Here is a 14,641-nt window from a genome sequence, read left to right as displayed (position 1 = left end):
AAAATGAGGACAGCGCCATCTGTTAACAAAAGACTGTACTAAAAATCTTTCACCGACTGTGCAGGTGTGCTATTTATAAATGTCAGTGTGTCAAAAATAACGATTCTATTGAGCTATTGTGCCGCCCACGACAAGATGTTCACGAGAGAGATCTCAATAAACGACAAACCTTAAACACTTAGACGTCTGTACTATATTTATTTATTGGAAAGTAGTTCAAGAAGGTAATAAATGTAACGTTTTATGATACGATTCTTTTGCGCGTCATGTAAAAATTATAATAGTTTTTATGATAAAGGTGATGTGAAAAGTACATGATGACGCTCGCTATACTAAATTAAGTGTCATGTCGCTGGAAATAGACAAGTTCACACCTTATCTTAATTTAAAATGTTTATTTTATTACAAATTTATATTGGGAATGTTTAAATCTGTGAATGAGTATTTTAATAATAATTAATATTAATTTATAACTAATAGGATATTTGACAATGCGAAAAATAAAGTGTCAATTATTGTAATCATTGTATGAGTTTAAAAATGTTTATTTATTAACGAAAGTTGAAAATAATAATTAATTTATTCAAAATTGCATTTTTTTAAACGCTTGTAACGTGACCCAAAACGCTCCTGGTCGGGTTTATGACGACGTCACTTGCTTGTTAACGTCGTTTGCCTACTGTATGTTGATTATATGTGCCACAGATTACAATACAGGCAATTGACGTCACCGATCCCATTGCAGCGCCATATCGTCAAAGTTGCGTTTTCGCGCGCTATTTAAATATGGAATTTCTAATTTGATATTTTACAGCAAATATGTATAAGAATAAAAAAAATAACTTTATAACTTAATTAATATATAATGGATTTTAAAAATAGTCAAATAGCCTATCATTTGCATTTAAAACTATAGTTAAGTACGCCGAAGATTTAGATCTTATCACACGCGTTCATGCACCATTTCTTTATAATTTTATTAAAAAGGCAGAATCGCAAATGGCCCATTTGGTGGTAATTAGTCACCAGCTATATACATTGGGAGCTAAGATGTTACGAACGTTGTGCCTGTTATTACACTGACTCACTCACCCCTCCAACCGGAACAACAATCCTAATTGAATACCATTGTTTTTTTCCGATTTCTCGGTATAATTTGTATTAAGTATGTGGTACATACCCAAATGGTCTTACGGAAAGGCATCCAAGTAAATAATCGATGTTTTTCATTAGAAAATGTTAATATCGATTTAATGGATGGTGATGTTTAAACTGATCTCGGTCATGGCGACGAATCTCAACAAAGACTAACCTACTGCTCTGGAAATAAGTATTATAGCGTACGAGTATGGGCGCAAACAAATGTAGTCTCATCATGAAACAGCAATAGGTAGTGTGATTTGTCTGCAAATATGTCATAAAAACTCACACTCACTCAGTCAGATACACAGTCAGAGACTCAGTTTGATATACAAACAATATACGAGGTTATCTATACCAGAGGTTTAACAAATTGCATTCGACAGTAATTGGCGCAAAATTTTTGAATTTCCCTTCCTTCGAAATTCCTCAATTCAAAGCGTCAATGATCACGTAATAAATCGTATAAGTAGATACATTTAGTATCTTGTTTGTTTTATACAAACGAAAACGACAATCGCTCTGCGACTCTCTCTCTAGAACCGTATGAGATCTAACGTGATATATGGTACGTGATAATAATTTACATTTATAACTATTGTTATTTCATGTGTCCTGTTAATTATTTATAATTAATGTATTCTATTGTAGATGATATCATCAGGAACGGATACTTTCATATTGTCTTATCAAGTTATCGGAAGAATCGGTGTAGGTCGTAGAAGAATATCATGGATACACAACTTTCTACGAAACTTCGTTAGTTGGAAAGGCACCAAAAGAAAAAGATGATTGATAATGTATGAAGGCTCGATGGAATACGTGAATCTTAATAGAAAATCGCTGGCTTTAATCCAAGCTAGGTTGAATTTTCACGTGTTTACATTGTGTTTATAAGCCATCTCGATGTCCATGTGTCGAATGAAATCCTGATACATGAAAATAATTGAAATTCTATGATCGTGACAGTTTTTATTTTTATACTACACTGTTATTTAAATGAGTGTATGTTATTTTGTTGATTAATTCATGATTAGTTTTATGTATTGTTATGAGCCAAACCTGCATGTGTCTAATTTCAACGAAATTCTGCCACATGTGTTTTCCGCCAACCCGCATTGGAGCAGCGTGGTGGAATATGCTCCAAACCTTCTCCTCAAAGGGAGAGGAGGCCTTTAGCCCAGCAGTAGGAAAATTTACAGGCTGCTAATGCTAATGCTAAAAATTGTTATACATTCCTGTGTCCATTTTTGACTCAAAGATATCATTCAAATAGAAGATTTAACAATCAAAACAAAGTTGATATTTAAAGCAAATAAAGAAAACATTTCGTTAATTTTTTATTTTATTCATAAATTCACACACATTTTTATAATAAATAAAAGATCGTACGCGATTTAAGTTGACCGGTGAGATTAATCACAATTGGCAGATACAGTTTTTAGAATCGGTACTTCAGAATGAATAGTGTGCATCGGCCAACATCGGCAACAATTGTATTGTAATTTACAAAATCGATTGTCAAAAGTAATTTGGTCCTAAAACACTTGTAATATCTTTCTTTCTCACTTTATCACACACTAAGTATCATCAGTTTCTAAGAACAGCAATGGTTGTTATCAGTGCGAGCGGGACAGCAAATAAATCTCATTTACGACTAAGAGAAGATCCCATGTTAGATTATTATCCCAACGGACGAACCAAGTTGCTCAAGGAGGCGCCACTGACGCGCACGTTACGTACCCTCAATGTGAAAGCCGACAGGGTGGATATGTTTTGTTGTAGCCTGAGTGAACTCACAACTATAACCACTTGGACTATATCATACATAACGTAGAGACTTATTTTAAATATAGTTAATAAACGTGCTGTAATATCGAATTAGGACAAACATGTCCTGTAAAGATATGTATACAGTTTTGTATTTATTATAAATAAATAATAATTATTATTATTATTATTATTACTCGAAGAAAATTGTTTTGTTAAGAGCGATAGACAATATTTATAGTGTTAATTGTTATAGTCTAGTCAATATAGTAATTAAAGTTTACAATGATTCGCATAGAGCTGAGAATTGGTACAAATCTCGTGTAGTGGTGGTTCTTAGAAGTATATGGATATTTTTTATAGATAATTGTATGATATATTACTTATTTTTTTAATAAAACACCGTTTACGAAAGTAAAAGTGAAGTAACAGCCTGTTAACGTCCCACTGTTGGACAAAAGCCTCTACTCCAAATCTTCTCCTGTTTGGAGCTTACATCACCACGCTGTACCAATACGTTGTAAATTCTCATCCACGTCTTGTCCACAATGGACCATCACGGATCCGTTTGCGAGAAAAATGCAAAGAACATTAGACATAGCAGAGAAGGCCTAGGGTTATAACGCTCGCATCTTAACTGACGATTTCGGATTTAAACCAAGGCAAGCAAAATCAAATTCCAAACCTCCTCCTCAAAATAGAGGACTTAGCCCTACAATGGACCATTTAAAGGCTGTTACAGACGAGGGGTCGGTGACGATATTATTGATATACCATTTGTTAACGTATCTGTACCAATTTTCAGCTCTACGCGAATTATTGCTTAGCATTATTTTATATTTTTTGACTCGAATTTAGCTCCACCGAAAAAACGTAGATTGCGCGAAACGTACGTTCATCACTCGATTTTGAAAACAGCCTTCGATATTTTCCCAGTCTTCAAATCGTTTAATGCATCTTGATAAGACGACAAAGGGTAAGTTTTTATGCCCAACTTTTCATAGTTGAGATACCTGAAAAATATAAATAAAATATTCATACTATAGTTGCGCTTTCTGCCTTGTTGATCTAATTGCTAGCGTATAAGTTCGGGCCCAGGGTTGTGCCTTACAAATATGTTGGACTTTTATTTAAAAAAATCTCTGGTGCAGTTCGGATTTTGGATAACTTTCTTTTTCGTTCCAGTTTGTAAGACGAACTGGCATATGTGCCACCTAACAGTAAGTAATTTAGACGACCATAGACTTAGGTCCTGGAGGAAATAACCAATTCCTACATTGCCGCGTATTGGCACTATCTTCTGGAACTAAAATATGATGTCTCTTGTACCTGTATTTTTACCCTTTCCCCACGGATTACAAGAGTGTCAATAGGACGTACATATACGTCACTGAAGTTAGCCAATTAAATTCCTCTATCTAATCATATCGAAAGCTACTCTTGAAAGGTCAACCTTGGAAATCCTTCCATATTACATATTCTTCCGCCATAAGTCAACCAACCATGTGCACACCTAATTCTCTTCTTGGATTTTTTTTTTGCGTAGTCATTGTAGTGTACACGTTGGTACCAACTTCGGGATTACAATACAACCTACCTTTCCCCCATAGCTTTCAACAAACCGATGGCCTTTGGGAAGCTGAACGGGTTTATCTTAACGCCGATCAACGTCAACTCCTTGCTGTAGATGTCGAATGGGTTTAACCTGAAATATTTCGTTCAGTTAATGTTAATTACTTAAAAGAAGCGTTTTGAATTGTTGCAAATATTTCTCGCGCTCTTTCAGTGCCTATGTTTCACGACCAATATAATATGTGGCTTGTGAATGATAAGCCTAAAATATATCAAAATCAAAATATACTTTATTCAAGTAGGCTTTTGCAAGCACTTTTGAATCGTAATTTACCAAACTGTATTAAGTGAAGCTACAACTGGTTCAGAATGCAGATTGAGAAGAACCGGCAAGTAACCCAATAGTTACTCTTTTTCGACGTTTAAATATACAAAGTCATGTTAGTTAAATACAATTACATAATTATGTATATAATACATACTGCCTGGAAGTCGACAAGTATTAGCTCCACGCTTTTTTATCATCTATAATTTTGTAGTGAATAATATGCCTTCTTTACCAAATTATTTGAATTTATGAATCGCCCAAGTTAAAAATATCTGCGGAATTTTATTATAGAAACGGATACCTTGCCCCAAGAAGGATTTATTAATTTTGCGGAGTCAGAAACTTGGCATTATAAGCTTATCCTTACGTCCCGTGCACATATAATTATTATTACTGATTCTATCAAAGTGAGAAAGAATGATTAACTAATGTATGAATAATAATAATAATAATCCTCTGGGATTCATTCTAGATCATAATATACAAATTTGGTAAGTAAATATATTAAAAAACGAAAGTTTTCAGTAGACATATTCCTCTTCACGCGATACCGACTTGCCATTTGTCGGTTTGTTATTCATTGTATTTATGTATAAATGTAAATAAAAAAGATCTTTAATAAATATGTGTTATATAATAACTTAATATACAACATCGGTATAAACGAGATACCGATAATAATGTATTTGTAAAAAATCTAACGACCTAGCCGGCTTCGCGGTGCAATTTTCTAATAAAGAAAATTATATGATATCAATTGAATGTATACCCTATAACACTCGGGAATAATGTTGTAGAAAACTACATATAGGTATCGGTACTTAGGCTGGCTAATAGACCACGTGATGGTAAGTGGTGCCACTGCCCATAGACATTTACGCTGTGAGAGATATTAAACATTCCTTATATCGCCAATGTACCAACAACATTGGGAACTAAGATGTTATGTCTCTCGTGCCTGTAGTTACACTGGCTCACTCATTCTTCGAACGTGAACACAACAAACCTTAGTATTGCTGCTTGGCGGTGGTATATATGACAAGTGGGTGGTACCCACTGCCTAAGCTTAGTACAAAGCCCTATCGCTAAGTAAGTCATAGTTAATATATCAATAATCACTTCATTTTTTATTATATGTATACTCACGAAGCCTGATGCGTGGGGGGGCAACATCCGAACAGGATGTATTTACCACCATAATTCAGATATTTGAAACTTATTTCCATAACTTTACCAACCCCTGAAACATATAACAAAAAACCTCAATATATTCACATATATACAAATATATAATTAGTATTTATGTATGTAATTGAACCTCCTAAACGCCTGGACCGATGATTGATGACATATTTGTGTGTGTTATAAATAAATAAAATTCACATTTAACCCGTACGAAATCAATCGGGGAGCATATAAGACCAGCCTAGACAAAGTCAAATAGCGATTGTCGATTTCGTTTGTAAAATCATCAAAATATATAAAAATAATCCGGTGCCATGGAACCGGAGCCGAGATGCCCAGTGGTTAGAACGCGTGCATCTTAACCGATGATTTCGGGTTCAAACCCAGGCATGCACCACTGAAATTTCATGTGCTTAATTTGTGTTTATAATTCATCTCGTGCTCGGCGGTGAAGGAAAACATCGTGAGGAAACCTGCATGTGTCTAATTTCAACGAAATTCTGCCACATGTGTATTCCGCCAACCCGCATTGGAGCAGCGTGGTGGAATATGCTCCAAACCTTCTCCTCAAAGGGAGAGGAGGCCTTTATCCCAGCAGTGGGACATTTACGGGCTGCTAATGTAAAAAAAATGTATGCCATGGAACCACCTGTCCCTTTCAAGTCGTGTTCGATTTGCCGGCCCATTGGATCATGAGAGTGAAAAAACTGTTGCACATCTTGAGATTGGTGGCCATGGTAGAAATCGATCAACCAACTTCGTCGTCATATAAATATTTTATTTACCTGTACAATCGACAATTACGTCATAGAGATGTTTTTCAACACCCAGAACATCAGGTGTGATCAGCCTGTAGCCTGTGTCTGAAAGAAATCATAGCGAATAAGTACCTAACCATTTTTTTTATACATTAAGAATAATATTGGATGCAATGCTCTCATGACCAATTTAGCAGAAATGAAATATCAGTTCTCTGGTTGAGTGAACCACCAATATTATTTTATCTTAGCTGATCTTGGTTGATAGATGATAACCGCCGTTTCATCATTTAATATTATATATTAATAGCGTAAGTTGTCCCAGTGATTATGGGACAATAGTTGCATTTAAAAGATCGGTTATGGTCTCATTTTGAAGAGCTCCAGCCGTAGATGTGTAGACAATATTTATTAAAAATTTAAATTAAAAGAGGTTTCATAATTTTGACGCCAAACAAAACCGGTCATAGGTTACAAAATTAATAAAACATCTTTTGAATAAACTCGAAGTTTAACGTGAAGTCACGACCAATTTAACAGAAATGCATCAATATCAGTTCCAGTCTGGTTAATTAACTACCAAGATTATTTTGTCCTAACTGATCTTGGTAGTTGAATAATAATCGTCGTCGTTTCCTAATATAAGATTGAAAGCACTAGGTTACACTACAGCACTAAAACATACATACATTATGTTTTTTATTTATTTTATGAAGAAGAGACGATCAAATATACCCAACAGTATTTCAAGAAGTACAAATGATTCTCTATTTAACAAGTTGTCAAAAATATATGGTTACAAGGTGTAACGTCGCGTGTTATAACACTGGCTCACTCCCCCTACCAACCAAAAGATACCTAACGTAAAGCCCTATCACCGACCCAAACTGTCTCGCTCCAACTTCGTCTATAAGAACCAAGATATACCAGTGGTTGGAACACGTATCACAACCGATGATTGCGAGCTCAAGACCAGACAAGCTCCATTGAATATCAAAGATACTTCGGTTTTGAAGGAAAACAGCGTGGAACTCAATTTACATAATGTTGGATAAAAATCTGCCACATGCGTACCCAAAACGAATTGGAGCAGCGTGTTTCTTATTATTCCCAAAAGCAGAGGAGGAATCCCAGCAATGGGAGGTCCCATTGCTGGGATTAAAGGAGTCACTTCCATTTAGGACAAGGGTATTTGGATTTGTTTGTAATATTTTATTGCTATTGTACTTACTTAAACCTTTGACAATATCAAGTCTTGATTTGTTCATCTCGGACACGGTTACATCTCTGTGGCCTTGAACATGAAGAGTCGTTATCCAGAGATTACCTTAAGACAAAAAAACCAACATTTTTTCTAATAACTTATACGAATGACAATGTTTTTTAATTGTATTTAAGTAGAAGCTTTGGTGCCAAAATGCCAATTTTATAGAGTAATAAAAAAATATCTGTTTAATTGATACGCGTGGTCAAGAAAATATGTAATATCAGAATCAAACTCAAAAATCTTTTTATTCAATATCGAAGCGTACCATTTGATTATTGATAGTCAAAAATCTACCACCGGTTCTGAAATAAACACGTCTGACCCGAGAAGAAGTGGCGAAAGAATCTCAGCATATAAAATAATATTCTTTATTCGAGTAGGCTCTTACAAGCACTTTTGAATCGCCATTTTCCACGGCAAGTAACTCAATAGTTACTCTTTTTCAATCATACAACTTTATTTACGTATTTAAATCAAATAATTATCTATTAATTACCAATAATTCCAGCACCGATGATCAATATCTTCGTGCCGACAGGGAGGGGGGAGGCACGATCAAAACCATGCGTGACACAAGAATACGGCTCGCAGAGGCCACCTGAAACGATCATATTAGTAGTAATAATACTTTTTTATTCATAAAAACTTTTATACACAAAAAAAAAAATCAACTTCACTAAATAATATATAAAAAAATAGCTAATTTCATATGATTTTGTTTAGTGGTGGTACCGATAATTTGGAAATTATTTATTTATTTTAAGTGAATATACATTTTATTTATATTGTCCTGAATTAAGAACGATTTAACAAAAACCCTATTGGATATATATCCACTTATAGACTTAAAACTATACAATAATAACAAAATAAAATATAAAAGAAACAAAAAGCAGGTACATAATAAATAAATAATGTTATCATTAGTTGTTTGTTTGTTTTTTTATTTCATAAAACAGCGATAAGTGGATTGTCGCTGTGACTTTTCATTACCCGGCCTAGAACAACATCGTTATGTTCCGTTAAAACAAGCAATTACACAAAGGTATATTCGCCACAGACCAAATTATCGATCATTATAATACCATTTATTTATATTACCATTATGAGCCGAGGTGGCCCATTGGTTAGAACACGTGCATCTTAACCAATGATTTCGGGTTCAAACCCAAGCAAGCACCACTGAACTTTCATGTGCATAATTTGTGTTTATAATTCATCTCGTGCTCGGCGGTGAAGGAAAACATCGTGAGGATGTAGGTTACATGTGTCTAATTTCAACGAAATTCTGCCACATGTGTATTCCACCAACCCGCATTGGAGCACCGTGGTGGAATATGCTCCAAAGCTTCTCCTCGAAGGGAGAGGAGGCCTTAGCCCAGCAGTGGGAAATTTACAGGCTGTTAATGCAAAAAAAATAGTAATACAATTATACCATTTCGTTAACGACAACTAAAATAACCCACCTTGCTCAGTCGTCATTCCTTCAGGCAGCGCAAATACCTGATCCTCAGGGCACCGTACATACTGCGCCCAGCCACCGTCTCTCCATATACCGATTATAGTATCTTTGCCGCCGGTTAGGCAGTATTGATATTTACCGTCACGACAGAAATTGCAAAGGTTACACGCACTGAGGAAAAAAATATTCGTAGATATTATAGTTGTTAGAATTTGTACTATTTTTTTTTAAATATTTAAAATTGACCAGACAAGGCTGGCAAATGGGCTATGGATTGAAAGTTCGTTGGCAAACAGAGGGTTGCTGAGTATTAACCCGTAGATATCACTGCGAGAAATGTCAATCATTATTATTAATCATCCCTTTACCCTTTAGTAGACTGGCTCACTCACACTTGAAACCGGAACACAGCAAAACTGCTTAACGGTAGAATATGAGTTAGTACCCATACGGGCTCGCATAACTCACCGATTAGGATCAACGACAACTTTCTGGCCCACTTTGAATATGGACCGTCTCCCCACTTGATGGACCACGCCGCTGAATTCATGACCAAGAGGAAGTGGACGTTCTTTTGAAGCTGGAAATTCACCCTGTATAATATAATAGCCTATTAATATTGCTGTACATTACATTATGACGGTAACACCAATTGTAAGTACTTTGAAGGTTTTTTTTTTTTATAATATAGATGGACGTGGAAAGAAGCCACAAGGTTTAAAGGGACCACTGACTTTGGCGTCGCCGATATACTTAATAGCAGTGTATCTGTAGCTATATAAATGACGATTCAAAAGTGCTTGTAAAAGCCTACTTGAATAAAGTATATGACGGGCCACTGTGTTTTGAGAGTGTCAAGAAACGAAAAAAAGTAATAATGACATTTTTGACAGTAACATTGGATATAGTGCGGTTGGACGTTTCTTCACTCTGACGCAACTTCAGGCTCTTTTGTGTAATGCATGGGCATTTCTCGTAAGCAAGACGTGCCTGGTGGAGCGTCGTTACTTTATTATAATAAATCGAAAGTGCTGGTTGTATTACTGTTATATTGTAAAACCTTCGAACACGTGGTTTTAATTCTCCTCGCCCGCCTACCCACGATCGCTCGGCAGCCACAGATGGATACAGAAAATAATGATAATGGCAATGTGTCGTTATATATATTGATTTTGATTTTCACGTATTGTGCAACATTGTTCAAATTTTTATACCTAAAGTTCCAAGCTATCACTTCTATCGGCAGACTCTATCACTGCCAATATTTTATTTATAATACTACACTGTTTTGTAATGGTAATTTTATTAAACTTATTTGCATTTTTATAGTTTATAATGTCACGTTCAACATAAACACTCATTTAATAAAGTATATTTAGACTTTGGTAACTTACCTGAATGATGTGCAAGTCGGTTCCACAAACTCCAGAGTATTCAACTTTAACGATGACGTCGGTGTCGTTCACAATGGTGGGCATTGGATAGTTTTCATCGTATTTTAGAGTGAGGCTTTTACCGTCAAAGACAACAGCTTTCATTTTTGTTTATCTGTAAATTTAAATGTCAAGTATACAATAAAGCTGAAGTGACTCTTTATCCACTGGACTAGAGCTTGTAAGTTTTAACAAACTTGGCGGCTTGGAATTTGGCTAAGCAATACGTACTTTCCTCGCCACGTGCTTGGTGGTGAAAGAAAACATCGTGAGGAAACCTATAAGAATGATGAAATTCTGCCACAAGTTTATCTCTCGAATACGCTCAAAACCCAAGAGGAAAACAACTTTTGCTTACCCGTGGAACAGTTAGCATGTTAAATATTAATATTACTTAAGCGAACATGTTCTATTCAAAATGTTTGTTTATAGTTTTAATTAATCTTCACAAAAGAGTTTTTATATTGAAAAAATATTAAATCTTTGTCATTGTTCAAGAATAAGTCAATAATTAATTCTGGTACATGTATCCGAACGTACTTACTATATCACACTTGTTAATATTGTTTATTCATTCACCGTTTATAAAACGAATACTAAATATAATTACAGACAATATTACATAATAAAATACATAATTATCTTCAATTAAACGACACAAAACACATATATTTTAGTAGTACCTAGCTAGACTGTTACTGGCAGTTTCGAAAAAAGATTAAACTTATAATTCTTAATTCGTCAAAAGAGGTTTCAATTAATTTTATCTTCTGTCAAAACATTGCCGTATGTACTAGATAATTATTGGCAACAGTAGCAGAGACAATGAATATCTACATTTATAAAGCCGCGTTCACACACGTCGATTTTAATCGATCATTTACACGTAAACATGCAAGCTGTCTGAACAGACATTTTATTCAAATATCATACAGCAAAATTGTAAGAGTTTCATACAATCACATTCAAACATAGTACGAGTGGAGTTTTTATTTTGTAACACCAAGTTTTCGACTTTACAAAGCTATTAAAACTGCCTGGGAATGAATATTTGATTTCACATTTTGACCATTTTACATTTACTAATAAAGTATTTTCATTTTAAATATATTTATATCAAAAAATAATAATTTATAAGACCTATTACAATGTACAAAATGATATCGGTGATACAAAGATGGTGGCGTTAGTTTTTGTTGATTATTATTACTGTATGTATAGGTATTTATCAATTTATGAAATTTATAAATACTGAGTTTTCGTACGTCTATCTTATATAGAACTTACATTCCAAAAGTAATACTTTTTAGCTTTTAATTTAAATTAAAGATTCTATAATGCCCATAATTATCCTTGGATAATTTTTTTTTTTTTTAATTTTATTGTGCCTTATGTCTATTTATTTGACAAATGTAACAATTTAACTATTTAATTTTCTTTAACATGTCTTATATATAAATAACGTAAGCCGATTTTTGTCCCAGTGGTGGGAAGATAGCCTCATCAAGAGGTTTCTTCAATTTGGTGTCAAATTTAGACTGAGTGACTTGCAATTAACAATGAAATGAAATCAAAAAAACGAATAAACTCGAAGTTTCGCGGGAGACCCACTAGTAATATATTAAGTGATATGTGCTTACATATATAAAACATTGTTTATTATTTTACTACTCTATACTAATTCAAAACAATTATATAAGTATTGTCAATAAAATAAATACGTCATATACACAAATAAGGCTTATATAATAATTACAATGACGCTTCATCTTAAGTCGGGTTTCATATAAAAGTATATAAAATAATATCCTTCATACTTCAAAACATATCTTATTTTTTATAATTATCTGTTATTTGTTAATAATAGATTATAAAAAGAAAAAATAAGGCAACGATTTAACAAAAAAAAAAAGTGACGTACGACGTAATTTATTTGCAAAATTGCATTACAGTTCATAAAATTTTGGACGGTAATTGTAAAACTAACCTTGAATACTATATTATAGATTAATACATTAATTTAAAAATTATAAAATTCAGGATTTATACTTTGGTTCGGTTGCTTCATTAATAAATAATAATAATAATAAAAACGCGGCAAAAGGTAATGTCAAAAAATAATCACAACTTTTTTTTCTAATTTTAAAATGTAAGGCAAAGGTAAAACTATAAGTCAACTCACCGAGTTCTGTCCGGTTCCTTGGATGCACTTTATCGGAATGAAACTGTGGGAGACATAATGTAAATAGCATTACGCAATTAAACTATTGTGTCCATGCAATTCTAATTATGATTGAGTACAAACAATTTATATATTTATAAAGACGTTGATTTTGTTTGTTTGAACACGTTAATTGCAGGATGTAATAATACAAAGTAACTGTAAATGTCCAGACGTCAGAAGGGTTGGAACTTATTCCACCAATTCCAATTCCGAGGTTCAATGTGGTTTGGTGGATATGCACGTGCAGGTTTTCCCACAATTCTTTCCTTCACTGCCAAGTATGAGTTGAATTATAAACACAAATTAAGCACATGAAAATTCATTGGTCTGAGTTTCAACACGCAATCGTTGGTTAAGTAGAACGCTTGCTAAACATTGAACCATTGGGCCACCACAGTTTAGTATGGTATAGTCCAAATTAAAAGAAAAACTGTTTAAATTAGATAGGCCATTTATTGAAAAAGGTTATATACTATATAATATCACGCTATGATCTATAAGAGCGGAACAATAATGTTAAACACGGACAAATCCGCGTGGATCATCTTGTCTTAATAAAAAAAAAATTCACCCATTTTGATAAAACTTTGGTCGGTTATTCTACATACGCCTGCGAAGGAATTAAAAACTAGAATTTCCCCTCGTATGTTTGTCCTTTAATGTGAAGGTTTTATGGATACCTATCTAACAGTAATTTAAGAAATAACATGGACAAAGACGGAACTTGTACTTAAATATATAAAGTATTTAACGTAAAAATGAAAACGATTAATTAATATCCATAAAAAAAATTGTAGTGTTTAAGATGAATTATGAGCAATTCGTGATGATAATGATGTCGTGTTGATCGATTCTTCACTGCATCGAATCTCCGACCAACGCTGGATATATTATAGAGCAGAAGTGTGTGCGCAAATATACGTGCACTCTAAACCCTCACACTCAAAACATGAGCTGGCAAATCCGACACAACCGCAAAGAGTGACCGAAGAGAACCGCAGCACCGACGGATTTATGTGCCAAACGGGAGTGTACTTGCAACCATCTTCTAGATGAACTGTTACTGATTATAATTTTTGAACCCTGAACTTGGAGATCTGTGACCTTATATCTAGCTTCTCTGATGATATAATGATTGATGATGATTTATTTATGTTATTCTAATTTAGAGATGGTGTAAATATTTTTTGTGAAAATTAATAAAGAAAACGATGTTAGTTTTGTGACATAAAATTATATATTAAAACAACATATTTAAATATTGACAGAAGAAAAATATTTTATGAAAATATAAATTCTAAAATAAAAATAAATCAATGTAATGAACCTCCTTTAAAAATTTGACAAGTTAATAGCAATTAAAATAGTTTTAACTAAACAGATGGTAACACTGTTACATCGTGGTTGGCTGGTTGAAAAGCCAATCACGATCGATCTCGGCTGACCTATGGGATGACCGGACATATTGAGGTGACAGGAGGAGGTGGAAAAAGAAAGGAAGA

The 14,641-nt window shown here is 33.9% G+C and overlaps 1 protein-coding gene across 2 annotated transcripts; it reads right to left on the bottom strand.

Annotated features, from left to right (window-relative positions):
- Nucleotides 1-2,464: 2,464 nt before the first annotated feature.
- On the bottom strand, nucleotides 2,465-13,149 carry LOC125074926 (D-arabinitol dehydrogenase 1-like). Of its 2 annotated transcripts, none has more exons than XM_047686409.1 (10): nucleotides 13,098-13,149; nucleotides 10,877-11,030; nucleotides 9,951-10,075; nucleotides 9,487-9,653; nucleotides 8,517-8,618; nucleotides 7,985-8,080; nucleotides 6,781-6,858; nucleotides 5,957-6,050; nucleotides 4,508-4,615; nucleotides 2,465-3,923 (listed from the first exon to the last, which is right to left on the bottom strand). In XM_047686409.1, the coding sequence occupies exons 2-10, from the start codon at nucleotides 11,018-11,020 to the stop codon at nucleotides 3,809-3,811; spliced, it is 1,029 nt and encodes a 342-aa protein (XP_047542365.1). In that variant the 5' UTR covers nucleotides 11,021-11,030; nucleotides 13,098-13,149; the 3' UTR covers nucleotides 2,465-3,808. The 2 variants fall into 2 exon arrangements, with proteins under 2 accessions (XP_047542365.1, XP_047542364.1); XM_047686408.1 differs by lacking the exon at nucleotides 13,098-13,149 and adding an exon at nucleotides 11,460-11,480.
- Between the last annotated feature and the right edge of the window lie 1,492 nt (nucleotides 13,150-14,641).

Source organism: Vanessa atalanta, chromosome 29, assembly GCF_905147765.1.
Source record: "Vanessa atalanta chromosome 29, ilVanAtal1.2, whole genome shotgun sequence".
Taxonomy (NCBI): Eukaryota; Metazoa; Arthropoda; class Insecta; order Lepidoptera; family Nymphalidae; genus Vanessa; species Vanessa atalanta.
This window is presented reverse-complemented; position numbering and strand designations above follow the sequence as displayed.

Bases quoted from the DNA above. Each gene is read 5' to 3' on its own strand.
- LOC125074926 (XM_047686409.1), bottom strand. From the start codon at position 11,020: ATGAAAGCTGTTGTCTTTGACGGTAAAAGCCTCACTCTAAAATACGAT. The intron at 9,654-9,950 runs GTGAGTTATGCG...TTTTTTCCTCAG, and splicing joins GTTGTCGTTGATCCTAATCG to TGCGTGTAACCTTTGCAATT. The intron at 6,859-7,984 runs GTAAGTACAATA...GATTTCTTTCAG, and splicing joins TGATATTGTCAAAGGTTTAA to ACACAGGCTACAGGCTGATC.